Source organism: Phaethon lepturus, unplaced genomic scaffold, assembly GCF_000687285.1.
Source record: "Phaethon lepturus isolate BGI_N335 unplaced genomic scaffold, ASM68728v1 scaffold27656, whole genome shotgun sequence".
NCBI classification, from domain to species: Eukaryota; Metazoa; Chordata; class Aves; order Phaethontiformes; family Phaethontidae; genus Phaethon; species Phaethon lepturus.
This window is the reverse complement of record NW_010548698.1, coordinates 1-14894: the sequence shown is the minus strand read 5'-3', so window position 1 is coordinate 14894 and position 14894 is coordinate 1. Positions and strand designations below refer to the sequence as shown.

The 14894-nt window shown below is 40.8% G+C and overlaps 1 protein-coding gene across 1 annotated transcript; it reads left to right on the top strand.

Moving 5' to 3' along the window:
- Window positions 1-3162: 3162 nt before the first annotated feature.
- NCEH1 (neutral cholesterol ester hydrolase 1) lies at window positions 3163-9939 on the top strand (the record flags this gene model as incomplete). The annotated part of the gene is made up of 4 exons (XM_010290066.1): window positions 3163-3391; window positions 5269-5338; window positions 7814-7985; window positions 9322-9939. Coding segments are annotated over 4 exons (1089 nt in total), but the record flags the coding sequence as incomplete, so codon positions are not given.
- Window positions 9940-14894: the final 4955 nt, after the last annotated feature.

Genomic DNA, 14894 nt, shown 5'->3' with positions numbered 1-14894 from the left:
TTATTTTTGGAAAAGGTGGTCTATTTTAGGAAAAAAAAAAAAAAGCATGTGATAACCTGCAGATGGCCACAGTGCTCTCTGGATTAAAGAACAGGGCAAAACACTTCTCGGTAAACAGCACTAACTAGCCTTGAAAATAAAACATTTCTGATTGCAGGGAACGCGTGGTAATGTTGTCCACAAAGAATGTGAACTGAAGTCAGAGAAAACTAAAATTGGATGTCTGTTGCAGCAGAGTCAGGCTAAAAAAAAAAAAATGTACAAAACCACTGTTTTCCCTGGCAGTATTTCTAAAATTGATTCCCAGCGGTTACCTTCCCCGGGAGCCTGCACGGGGCACACAGAGGATCAGATCTTTAGCTGGTTATAGCAGCGGCAGCCCAACAAATTGTCTGCCAGCTTGTTAATACATGTATCGCTCTTCAGATTTCAAACTTGAATTGGGTTTTCCTGTGGGAATTTTTAAGTAACAGTGGGAGAAAAGCATGATCTGAAATTCAGAGATAGAAACAGCCTTGTGAATTCAGCATTTCTTCCTGCCAGGTGGATACTTTGTTTTTTTTCTCCCAGAGAAAAGCCTTGCAGCATAAAGAAATGATATACCATCCAAAAAGCAACAAACATTTTAAAATTTGGATTCCCACCAAACTACCTCAGCAGGGTGACATTACCACAAGCTAAAGCAAGAAAAAAAGTCATTTTTGTAAATTTTTGTTTTGGAAGTGGATTCCTCTCCCTGCTCACATAGCAGCCCATTGTACTTGGCATGGAATTTTTGGGGAAAAATGTCAAAAATTGTCTTTTTCTGCAATCTGCAGTGGAAGTGGGGCTGTGCAGGGCCATTTCTATACAGCACCTGACTGAAAGCAATTATTTAATTTTTTTTACCTTCAAACTAATGATGACAGATTAAAAAGTTACGTGTAAGGAGCTGGGGCTATAGACCTAAGGAGGCAGAGCCTCTCTGGCACGCATGCTGCTGAATGCTTCAAAACTTGCTTTTCCTCCGGAGGTGTGCGTTTGCCTCCGTTAATCCTTCCTTCACCGTGAGCAGGAGCTCCTGGCAGAGAAGCTGAGACTTGGCACTGAAAGTGGCCGTGAAAATGGTGCTGCGGGAGTATCGTAAAGAAACCCAAGTCAAGAAAATGAAATAGTTGTCCTTGTGAACAAATACTAGAAACCAGAGAGAGTCTGTGAAACTTATTTGCAAAATCATGGGCCACAAAAATGCTCAGAGGGATAGAACACCTCTCCTGAGGACAGGCTGAGAGAGGTGGGGTTGTTCAGCCTGGAGAAGAGGAGGCTCCGGGGAGACCTTACTGCAGCCTGGCAGTGCTTAAAGGGGGCTGAGGAGAAAGGTGGGGACAGACCGTTTAGCAGGGCCTGTAGTGATAGGACAGAGGGTAATGGTTTTAAACTAAAAGAGGGCAGATTTAGGCTAGATCTAAGGAAGAACTGTTTCACAATGAGGGTGGTGAAACCCTGGCCCAGGTTGCCCAGAGAGGTGGGAGATGCCCCATCCCTGGAGACATCCCAGGTCAGGTTGGACGGGGCTCTGAGCAGCCTGGTCTGGTTGGGGATGTCCCTGCTCACTGCGGGGGGGTTGGACTGGATGGCCTTGAAAGGTCCCGTCCAGCCCAAACTATTCTGTGATTCTATGATTCATGTCTGTCACAAGGAACCAGACTTGGCTTCCACTTTGTTTTTGTACAGGTTAAACTATGGCAACTATCTGTTCTTCAGGACGTGAATGTGGTCAGGCTGGTACCTGGGTGACCCCGCTCCCTCAGGTGGCAGCATCTTTAATCCATGCTAGCAGGTTTGTGCTGTACTGGTGGTACTAGCAGAATTAAAACAGTAAAATGGTTGTGTGTAGACAAGCGGCATCGCTCCTAACAGTACAGTTTTTCTTCCAAGTATCTGTTACCTGAATGTAAATAAAAGGTCACAGCTGACAGTTTTCTTTATGGCAGTGGTCCTAAAGATATACATTAGGCATATGTGTTAATTTTACCTCCCAACTTCTTTGCCTTGACTGAGAAAGTTGTACAAAAGGCTTAGCTGATTATCCAATTTCTAGCCTTCATCACTAGGATAGAGATTAACTTTGCAAACGAGGAAAGTCCCCCCACTACTTTTTAATGGCCAGTCACGACATCGTAGTCTCTGCAGTCCTTTGGCTCACCCTTTGCCTCCCCTTTTGCACCAGCTAGGGAATGGGAACAAGTATGCACCACAAATAGTGTGCAGGTCATACATGGGGAGCAGGTCGTGACCGTCTAGGCTGGAGGAGTGCCTTGGATCCCAGTACTGTTTGCTGAGAGAAGCAGGTTTTTAATCTATTCAGGGCAAAGTTTAAAAAATAAACATGAAAATTAAAATCCTGGAGAGCCAAAGAGGATAAAAATCTCTCCCCTTCTACCATAAGGGGACAGAAAGATCACATCATTCTTAATTTTCCTAGTGTTTTACACACCCACACAAAAAAAGGAATTCACTTTAGTTTCTGGGGTTGGGAAATAAAAAAATCACTAACCTGCCGTGGTTCTTGGATAGCGTTTCAGATCCTTCCCAATTGAGCAGGTAAATACAGGACAAGGCAATAAACAACCGTTATGTTCCTTTAAGACCACTCCTGTTTTCAAATTCCTTTGCAATCCTTGAGAGCTTTCTTAATTCAGAAGTGGAAAGACTTATGCTTTGGGGTGGAACAAGAGAAATAATTGGCATTTTTGATACCTTACAGCCACAAAAATTTTGCCTGTGTGCTATTGCCCTCTGCTGGCACCGGTCTGAGGAGCTTCACAAGTCCCATAGTGGAGGATGCTGGTGAGGTTCATCTCCTTTTGGAGGTGTCTTTCAAAGACAAGGATCTGAGTGCTCATTCACAGTTGTATTGATCCATGCGGTGCTCATGGTTTGATTTATTTTGACAACAGAGAATTTTTTATGGAGAGAGTTTTGTTTTAATGCATCATTAAAAGCATCAGAGGTCTTTAATAATCATTCATTTTCTGGTGAATATTCTAAGAATCCAATCCATACTCATTGTCATATGGGACCTGCCCTTTGAGGGTGGTTGCATTAAACATCAATGCAATATTGTATGATATGCTCTGAAGTAACAGAAATCTCCTTTTTTCTTCTTTTTTTTTCTCCTAGTGTCACCTGATTCACTACCTGAGACTCAGCCATCACTTGATAGTTCTGAATTATTTGATTTGTACCTTTGACAAGCTGAAGTCTGTCTCCTCTGAAGACATTAACATCACGGATGCTGTTTTTGACGGTGTGGAAGTCAGAGTGTTTGAACCTCCTGCGAAGCGAGATGAAAGGCTCAAGCGCAGCGTTGTTTACATCCACGGAGGAGGCTGGGCCTTGGCCAGCGCAAGTACGGGTCTGCCAGTAATTAAATAGGATTCTGCTCTGGTTTCATCCTAGCAGGAGAAGCCAAAAGCTGTTTTTCCTGCCAGGGATGACAATTTTGCTAAGACGTACCTAAATTCAGTAGTGACTGTCTCCCGCTCTGGTGGAATCAGCTCTAAGGAGGGAGGGGAAAAGTATCAAGAGTACACAGCAAAAATATCTTATCTGCACGTGGGCTGTAAAAGGGCCAAAAGGTTGATTTTGTTACATCCTGAGAAGACAAAATAGCTTCTTGTTTAAATTCCTGGCATGCCTGGTTGGGCTGTTGGGGCCAGTCCTCCGTTTTCTCTGGTCATGTGCAAAAGTCGATCCGTGGTGATCAGGATCCGGTGACCACGTGTAAGGCTTTTGCCCCGTTTTCACACAGTAATTGGCAGAAGAGTGAGTGGAACAACACTGCATGTAACAGCATTGCTAGTGTTTGGCTCTTAAATAGCACGTGCTTGGGAATACATGCTGCTGGTCACAGGTAATGGGCGATGTGATGAAGGAAGCAGGTAGAGGTCAGTTCCCATCCCATGGTCTGGCCCCCTCCCTTAGGGGACCACTGCCACCACTAGCAGAAATTACCTTGAAAATTAATGCTATTTACTCCAGTTAACTTGGAAGCCACAAACATGATCAGAAAAGAAAAAGTAAGGTATAGCTATAGGCAAGGATAAGCTAACCACTGATCCTTCCACATCATACAGGAGGAGGAAAGCCTTCGGAGGAGAAAGCGCGTGCAATTCTCATGGCCACTCCGAGATCCAGATCGGGTCGGAGCCTTCCCCCTTGTCCTTCACCATTGCTCCTGTGACATCATGAAGTCCATACAGCCCTGACGCATTCTATGGCTTCATCTATAGAAAAAGAATATTAATGGGGTTTTCCAAAACGTTCCAACACAAAGACTATGTCGATTGCATTTGGACTATGAATGTATGAGTCACCATAGATCATGATTTGAAGTGAGATTTAGGTTCCTAAATAACTGTAAAATCTGGCCTTCACATGCCTTTGGAAATCCCAGTCTCTTTGTCCTGTAGTCCTATAGCAGTTAAAAATTTTGCTCTTCTTCCTTCAGAGGAATTGTGCTTTGAGATGGATTTCCTTAGGCCTGCCTAAGGGCTGTTAGCATCCTGCCTACCTCATTTGTTCTGTAACAGTTGCATATGACTCTTGTTGTGCAAAAAGTTTATATTAAATTACTGAGCTTTGTTTGGATGACTGTAACTCAGCTATGTCAGACGCTATCCTCAAGTCCAAGATGCAGCAGTTAATGGCACAAATGTTACAGCTAAATATTAAATTCTAAGACTAGACACTTTAGAAAACACTTAGTGTCTTAGTATATTTTATAGTACCAGGAACCAACAATTAAGTAACTGGAAAGGAGCAAAATTAAAGAAAATCAGTCCACTGATAAATAGGATAGCTGTGATTAATCCTCCCTTAAATGAGTAGCTCAGTTGACGTTAATAGGGCAGCTCATTTGAATCAAAGCAAGGCACGCTATAATAAAATGAACAAGCAGTGACTCATGCAGTGATAACTGTCTCTGGATGCTAATGCCCCCAAGCCAATGGGTACCTTCAATTTTGCCCAACTGAGAATTGTGATAGGTGGATGAAATTACATGCCCCAAGTCACCAAGAAACAGATGAGAAAGACGGCATTAGACTGCAGGACTTCTCAAGGCGTGAATTATGTTCCTTCTGCTACAATGTGTATTTGGCACTTTGTCTATTTGCTTGTATTTCTATCCTGTCTTTATGTTTTCTGAGGAGGCTTATATATAGCTTTGCTACTATTGACATAAATGGACTCATATGTCCCTAATACTACGTCCGTTCGTTCCAGGAACAAGCCTTTATAACAATCTCTGCAGAATCATGGCTGAATCTCTCAACGCTGTTGTTGTCTCAGTTGAGTGAGTAATCTAAAACTAATTGAGTAATTTTAAGGTATTAGAAATATGTAATGTAGTTCTTTTAGCTTTTCCCTTGTTACTGGCTTGTGTATAAGGCTTTAACTTGGACAATAATTCTCTTTACCGGCCTGATATTTTTACCATTTTTAAATTACAACAAATTAGAATGTTATCAAAAATCCATTTGGGTTTCTAATTATTTTAGCAGTCATTTTAAAAGGCAGAAATGTGGGAAAAGAGAATAGCACTTAGTTCAGTTGGACAAATACTAAAATGCAAATTGTAATGCATCTTGCAATTGTATCTACACGTAAGGAGTGCAGCTAAAACCTTAGATCCTTCAAGTGCCACATTATGTTTCTGTAAATATTTGCGAACTTTAAAAACAACCAAACAAAAAATCCAAACACATTTGGACATGGTATATACCTGAAGGGAGGCTGAACCACTTCTCTGTGCTTCCTCATGTAGCAAGAGGGACTTTTCCCACCCTCAGTGGCCACTGCCGCAAGGTATATTTCTACAGATACATATACATTAAAAATTAAATTTATATATATAATATTAGAATACATATGGTAGCCCCTCTGAAGTCTGTCTATAAACCACAGTTTCTAAGTCATATTGAGCAAGGGTCTGCAACATAAAAATTATCAAATCATGTTACCCCTGCTCATTAACCAGAATATCCCATGGAGTCTGGCAGCTTCCTGCTGCGCTCTCAGTCTCCCACTGTTCCAGTCATCTCATTTAAGCCTTGTGCTCCACTCCAGAGCAGAGGACTGCCAGGGTGCCAGACAACAGAGAAGCAGGGCTGCTTTTTTAAGTCACAGAACAATTCCAAGGTAAACAAACCTCTCAGCTAGCTTAACTACATTACCTACATGACTCCAACTTGATCGGTATGTTTCCCATCCTTATTGTCAAGTTCAATATTTTCTGTTGCAAAGCAAATCACTTGATAAAACTACTCAGGTTCCCCACCTGCAGTTAACTACATACCAAGCTCTGTGGCCTAATTGCAACTTAATTATATGGAGTTGATGTTACTCATTCAATACTTACAGGGTAGTAAGGGTGACTTTTTTTTTTTTTGCTCCTTTGTTGTTTATTAGTAGAAACAATGAAAAATAAAAAAAGCAGGTGTTGGTTATTCCAAACAGCAGTGATCACAGTATTGAAAAGTCTCTTATTATTCCTTTTCTGATTTATGGTGGTATAATTCTGCCTGTTTCACTGACTTACTGTTTACCTCTTCTCCTTAGCTATTATCATTTTCAGTCAAGGCATTTGTACTCAATCAGTGAAGACTAATTAGATTTCTTATCAGTTCAATTGCACATCTTGCTTTCATGATATCTGCATAGTCTGTTACCCAGTTTTGCAAGAAGATTCTCTCACATTCCTTTGTAGTTGATGCAGTATATAGATTGCTTGCTGAAAGCAAGATTTGGAGTTCGAAACAGTTTTTGTGTAACCTAAGTTTAAAATTTATTCTGCATGTGAAACTTTTTTTAGTTTAGACTCTGAAGAAAATGTTTTGAATCAGAAAGCTGGATTTTGTTTTGCTTGTTTTGCTCACCCCTACTGAGAATATGTAAAATCTGTTGGTTGAAAAGCTACAAATAGAAGATGTGCTTTGTTCCATAAGGACTAGTTACAACTCTTAGATTACAAATTATTCAGTAAATATGAGCAGACTTTTTCTGCGCTGTTATTTAGAAACTGAGAAAATCTCATGAATGGGACTCAGCTGCTGACTGTTCCTGGGCAGACTGCTTGCTCTCTGTGCCTCGGTCTCTCCACCTGTGCAATGGGTATATTCCTGCTCCACTCCTCAATAAAGGCGAGGAGTTACTGAATGTGTTGCATTTGGAGCAAACTGGTATGCACTTCTTGGCTATTGTTCATTTCGTGGCACAGAGGTATAGCAAGGTTCATTCTCTCCTGAGCACAGGTAAAAATTTGGGAAACAGAACTGCCTAGGTGTTTGGTTCACCTAAGTGAGTGTATATAAGTCATATACATAAGTTGTCATACATATAATGAGTGTATATAAGTCACATACACTCATTGGGTGTATATGACTTACTCTCCCTTGTGCTAGTTACGGTAGGGATTTGGACCAAAACCAGCCTGATTGTAATGATTCCCTTGCAAAGGGTGTTTTAAATATTCATTCAGTTTTATAATGTATACTGAAATCCTCTATTGGGAAATTCTAGTAAAGCGCTGCACAATTTTATACTATTCTTGGTATTATTCATATCTGACAGATTCATATTAATCTTTCAGAGTTAGAGCATTAATTATAAGATTAAGTCTTACCTAAGTATTACACACCTCGTATTTTTCCCGTAATATTTGTCCTAATGAAATACTTACTTGCCATTAAGGAATACTTGATATCACCTGTTAATCCTGAAAGAGAGGTACACTGACAGCGATAATTGTCTCTCATCTCTTTTCTTGTAGATACAGGCTGGTACCAGAGGTCTGCTTCCCCGAGCAATTCCATGATGCTCTTCGTGCTACTAAGCATTTTTTGCAGCCTGATGTCTTAGCTGAGTATTCGGTTGACCCAAGTCGAATTGCAATTTCTGGTGATAGCGCAGGAGGAAATTTGGCAGCTGCTGTGTGTCAGCAGGTAACATCCAGTATCTGTTATGTATTATACTACGACAGTCCCTAATTTAGTGATGCATATAGGTTGACAGATTCTTTGTTGCTGCATCATCACAAGGTGATACATCATACCTAAAGACTGAATGGTAGAAAGCCAGCATCTAGTCGCTGTACAGAAAAAAAATGAGTCAATCGCAATGTGAAACACATAGCTTGCAATCTTACTACAGTTACTAGTTATTATGGGCCAGATTTTAAGAGCAAGTAGCTAAATGACATTTTTTACCCCTTTTGCTGGTAAATTCTTTATTTTTCTAAGTAACTAACTAGGTACATGTATAATTTCTCAATTTAGCTTCCTATTTTTAGATGTTTTTCTCTGAAAATATGTTTTTATTTCTTTCAAATACAAATGAAGGACAAAAAATACAATAAATGAAGCTTAATTCTTCTGTTGTCTTCCTGTAGATTTTTGCAATTTTAGGGACATTTCTTTTGTATATCCGCAGTTTAAATGTAATCTGAATTGAATCTAGTGAAGATTTTAAAGGCAGCCTTGGGCAAGTAATAATATTTTTCATGGTTGAGTGAAATACTATTATTAGCTTTTTCGTATTGCCATAACCATTGGTGATAAGAAAGCGGATACCACGTTCAGTCAACTGATTATCATGACAATCTTGCAATATTGAATTAGGGTGAAAAAATTAATAAATAGGGAACAATTACACTGAAAGTTTCAATATCAAGGACTGATGAACATGATAGTTCCATGTTTTGGAAGCAGCATTCCTAGTTCATTTCCTTGATGCATAATTCTTTTTAAATCATTGATGTAGGACTGTTTCAGGGAGAGATTAAATAATTTAAAATTAAAAATTTCAGGTTCTTCAGCCTGAAAAAGAGCCAGACGAGGTAAGATATGATAGAGAACTGTGTATCTTGTGTGGAAGATGAAGCAAAACACGTGTTTGCCCATTCTTCCAGAAAAAGATTAGGGGGCACCAAATGTGTAATTGGTAGGTTCAAATCAAATGCAGGTGGCAGGTTCAAGTCAAACACGGAGTGGTGCTTCTGTACATGGTGAGCCTTTGCTAGAGAAAACTGTGGATGCCAACAGTTTGCGTATGCTCAAAAAAACAATTAGATAAATTCATGGAAGAAAAATCCATGGAAAACTGTTAAAAGCAAGAATAGCTCCTTTGATTCAGAAAGTTCTTCAGCTGCAAATTGTTAAACTGGGAAGTGCATTAGCCTAAAAATTGTGAAATGAATGGTTGCTTGTATGAAGCTCTAAGTTGATACTGTAATGTTTATTTTCTTTATAAACCCAATTCTATCCTATATTCTTCCCACAGCTTAGCAAAGATGAGCATTTGACCATCAGACCAAAACTGCAGGCCTTAGTTTATCCAGTGCTGCAGGCATTTGACTTCAACACACCTTCTTATCAGCAGAACATGAATATGCCTGTTCTTCCTCGTTACGTCATGATCAACTATTGGATAGATTATTTCAATGGTAATTACGACTTCGCTCACTCACTGCTGATTAACAACCACACTGCTCTTGATGTTGGCCAAGCTCTCTCTTTCAGAGGACGTCTGAACTGGACATCTCTACTGCCTTCGTCGTTCAAAAAGAACTACAAGCCTGTAATACAAACCACAGGCACGGCTGAAATCATCCAGGAGATACCAGCGCTGCTTGACGTACGAGCAGTCCCACTCCTTGCAGAAAATGAAACTCTGCAGCTCCAGCCAAAGACTTACATCCTGACCTGTGAGAATGACGTCCTGCGAGATGACGGGGTGATGTACGCCAAGCGCTTGGAGAACGCCGGCGTGGAAGTCACGCTCGATCACTTCGATGACTGCTTTCACGGCTGTATGATATTCACCATTTGGCCTACTGATTTCTCTGCAGGCGTTCAGACCAGGAACAGCTATATAAAATGGCTGGATGAAAACCTCTGAAGAGGAAGTCTCTCTAGAAGACACAAGTGTCTGTTCTTGCTAAAGAGCAAACAATGAAAAAGTGCACTTTTCCAAATTCAGACTTCATCCATTCAGCTGCAGCTGCTGGGGTTACCGACCACTAACTACAGCATCCGCTAGCTCGATTGGCCTTGCCCAGCCAAGTATTCGGAGAAATACTTTTTCAAACTTTGATTCACACCCCCCGCCCCCCAACAAGTTTTGTAAAGCCAAACACCTACATCTACATCTGAATATGTAAAAATGAGAGCTAGTTTTCAACAGTGGTGAGCACCTGGTGCCAAAGAAAGCGTGAGCACTCACCTCTGACAGCAGAGCCACGCATTTGAATGTCAAGCATGGATTTAGGTGTTGGCTTTTAGGCACATAGACAAATGGCTCATTGAAATTGAAAAAAAAAAAAATTAAAAAAACCTCTTCTAGGCAGTTAAGATAATGCTAGACAAGTCTCCTAGCCAAACATGTAATTCAGCTTTGGAATTTGGTCCTTATTGCCTTTTAGTTATTTATATTTTATAAAAGCACAGGACTAAATATATTTTCAATAAAAAGTATTACAGCATACATGCAAATATATAGGATAGAATACCATGTGTAGCAGCAGAATCCAGGTTGTTTATGTGAGTGAGCTCCAAAGCTGACTACTTATTTGGCTAAAGAATGCGACTTCGTCTGTGTTTAAAGCCTCAGCTTCATGACCTCCTTACAGAAAATACTGAACTTACTAAAAAAATCTACTGTGTGGTTTGCACTAATGTTTGTAATAATAGTAGTTTTTGTTCATTGACTTTTCTTTTGTGCTTGTAGTTGTTTATTATATTTCATGCTTCCTGGAAGCAGGGAAGCAAGCAAATAGAAGGGGGCTCTAATCTATGTGGAAGATTTAAATCTGAGCTTTGCAGATAAACTTTGTCTGTCTTGTAGACTGACCCAAAACGCTAGGCAGGAGGATCTCCCGATTGTGCGGCGTAGCTCTGCAGTTTGAGCCAGTCTGTAAAATTCAGACTGGCAGGACAGGGAAGTGAAACCACTTGCGACAGTGTCTATTGCGCAGGATGCTTACTGCTCGCAGAACTGAAGGTTGTGTCAAAAGCCCAGTGTTTCTAGGCAAAGAGGAGAGAACGGCTGCCCCGTGACTCAGCTGGTGGATTAAATTCATCCTCGGCTTTACCGCAGACTTCCTGTAGGACCCCAGGAGAACAACTTAATCTCCTTGTGCCTCGCTTTCTTCCTCTGCAAGAGAGGGAGTAGTAATTTCCTACCTCACAAAGGAGCTGTGAAGCTGAATTCACAGGCGCCGGTGAAGCACGCGGGTGTGACGATGACTGGCAGGCACTGAACATCTCCCGTAGCTTTTGACTTTCCGTCCTTCGCTGGCTCCGAGCAGCCTGGCCCATGACGGGTGGTGCTGCTAGACTGCGGGTCCTCCTGGGCAGTTAGCTCATCTCTGTCCTGGCTCCTGTCGAAGTACCATTAAGGTGATCTTCTCGGCTGTTGGGAGATCATGACAAAGGCCGTTTCATTAGAGCGTTTCTTATGGCAGGAGTCTGAAAAGTTCTTTAAAAAAAAAGGCACTGGTAGATCAAAGTGCCTTCTGTCATTTAAAACATATACAGACCAGTCCACTTTCACTGATATTTAAATAAGAGAATGGCTTTGCTGAATCATTGCTTCCTAGAAACACCAGGTGGTTAATGTGGTTATATGTATTAAGAAAAGCTATTAATGAGACAAGACCTCAGTGTGGGCTCAGTCATGCAGGCTGAAACTCATTTCTGGGCATAGGTTCACACCGAGGTCACAAACCAAAGCTTTTTCAACAGTGGTTTAGAGTCTTCCTCCTTTTAGATGGTTACAAAGATGTAGTGGAATTAGAGCAGCTGGGTGACAATCTAAATCAGAATAAATTTTGGTCAAGATATCCAATTAACACTGCAGAAGAATTAAAATTCTTTTTCTGGATTTAAACCCTCTTTTCTCCTTTCTCCCATAAGCACAACTTCAGTAGATATAATTTACACTTAAAACAGATAGCAACCAAAGTTATGTCCATTCAAAAGACAGATTGCTGATCTTGAACAAGGGTCTGCTCCGGAGTCCTTGCCGCTGTATGGAGACAGCTTTATTTACTTGACATTAGACCGTGACTTAAGGTGTCAAAAAATATTGTTACACTGAGTTGTAACAACAGGCTTCTTACTGACTTCCCCACTTCAAGAGTAAACCCATGTCAGAAAAGATGTAATTTATATCCTCCTGCAGTCATTAAAAGATAGTAGTAACTGTAATACTGGGGAAAAAAGTGGCTAATATTCCTATAAATTGTATAATAATTAAGTTTGCCTGAGAGCTGTCTGCAAAGCTTTAGATCAGCATTTGTTTATAGCTAAGTTATAAATATCTGCTATGAAGCTAGAATATAATTGCTGCTGTTTTGGTTTTTTTTTTTTTTTTGACTGAAATGAAATGGAGAGCTGGAATATAAATTCATGGAGTTGGTTGTAAATATCCTTCATGCACTGAAGCACATTAAAGTCTTGGCACAAGAAACGGTAGTAAGTATATAACCGGACTGAATGTGTTTACTAAGTCATCACCAGCTTGACGCCACATCCAGGATCGCCGCACAACTTGGATGAGATGTTACAGTATTAACTAGTTCTGTCAAAATATCTTGACTGCTTTTATCGTGCATCTGTATGGTTTAAGTACGTGATAGCTGCAAAGATGCGTGATGGATCCTGTGACATATAAAAAGACCTTTTAGTATATAGCCGCACAAGACACTTGATTAAAATTCAGCGTAAACCTTGAAGTGTTAGTCCGAACTCAGCTTTCCTCCTGCTTTGCTTTCTTCTTTGCACGCAGTCCCCGCGCCCGAAGTTGAAAGTCTAGAGTTGTTTCCAGCTGAGGGGCTGCAAGCTCCCAGAAGCTGAGCACCACCTCAGCTGAGAGCTCAGCCGGCGCCGGCCGGCATGGTCACAGAAAGCTGATGCCTGATAGCAAGAGATTAAGATTAAGGCATGTTACGACACCTCGATTTGTTCGTGTGTTTAGTCCCATGCCTCCTGAAGTGTTTCCGTGGGCGTACCTAGCGCCTTCATTCCTTGGTTATTTCACAAAGCAGTTTAGGGCACTTTGCGCATTGTAGGATCAGGTCAAGTATTTGTAAGGATATTTTGCCCCTGCGTGGTAAAAAGTCAGTCTTCTAAAAGAAGATACTCAGTAATTATTTGTCTGCATTTCATTAAATCAATGAGTGCGGCTAGGACTTTTTGAAGATAGTTTCCCCCCCACAATTATACTTCATCTATCCATTGCAAGAATATCTTCCTAATGACCATCAAAGCATTCAGTGTAAGCTTTAAACAAAAAAGCTCGTATAACAGAACCTATAGTCGTTTGCATCCTACTTCCATGGACCTGGGAACTATATTAGCAGGTCCCCAGTATTTCAGCCAATATTTCCAGGAATAAATGGAGCTTATGTTTGCCTAGCTTAGAACTTCTTAAAGAATGGGTGCTGGGTATTTCTGGAAAGCCAGACCAATTTAAAGACGTTTGATGGTGCGTAAAAATCACATATAAGTTGAATTTCTTAACCTTCATCTAAGTAATTCCAAAATCGCATCCCTAGGCAAAGCAGAAAGGCCATTGTAGGTTTAAGTCCTACCAACTAAAAAGAAATGCTTCATCTTTAAAGCATTGTTTTGTAGTGTTTGGTCCTTTCTATTTTTTAATTAGGTGGGTATTTTTTTAATCTCTTACTAAACTTTATTAGAAACTTTTTCAAATACAAATATTAGAAGTAGATTAACCTGTCTTAAACCTTTTAAGCTGCTATGCTCTGTAACGGCAATGTTGTTAACAAAAAACCCAAACAAAAACAAACCCAGCTGGTTTAATGTTCTTTTATTTATGATGTTCAAAACCCCAAAGTACAACTACTTGATGTGAATGCATTCAGTTTCTTATGCGTGACCATTCTTTGCTTCTTTCCCAGCACAGGGGAAAGATCTTGTAAGATCTAATTAGCAACTGTGATTGAAATGTCCTATCAAAATGAAGAACAAATAAATAAAGTGAAATATCTCTCTGATATTTTTCCCTCCCCAGGACCACGGATTTTTTTTTTCTCCCAGATGTACACCACTTCCAATTCGAGTTTCCACTTAGCAGAGGTCAGTGAAACAAAACGGGAGACCTCAGAGTTTCTGAAGAAATGCTGAACCAAAGCCAGGGTGGTTGTTTTCAAGGCAGGAAACCTTGCCTGTGTGTCCATGCTCTGCGAGGCTGACCTCCTCTTACCTCATTTCTGCCAAATGATGAATGATCACCACATTTGCTGGCGTTGAATAGTGGACGGTACCTGCACTACTGCTGTTCTCCTCTTTCCACAGCGGAGCTTCGAATGGAGTTCTCCATTCTGAGCTGTAAACAAATTTTTGTATGTTTATAGATTATTTATATTTTTGAAATCTGGTTTAGCCAGTGAAAGTCCTAGTTCCGTTTCATTCCCGTTTGCCTTCCTTTCACATTCATTCGTTCTGAACTGTTACCCATTTTCTTCCCCTGCTCTCTCATTTATTAGTGGTCATAGCAGCATTACTTTTGAAATAACCTAATGTGGGGGTTTGCCATTTTGCCTAGCAGCGTCCCGTGACTTTCACAGAATATAAAGCTTTCCTCCCGCTGAAAAAAGTGCTGGGGGGAAAAAAGGCTTCAAAAGACTCATAAGCCTATTTTTAAGTCAGCAGGAGTCATACTCCTGCTTGCATTAAATTGAACGCATTAAAAACAGGCTGGGCCCCACAGGATGATTTTTCTAGTCATTTTTTCTTAGGTTCAGTAGAAAGCCTGACTCTGCAGGCTTGGCAAGGCCGGGGCAATGCCTCCCGCGGGCGGGCGCAGCCACGCACGCCGTGGCGTGCCGG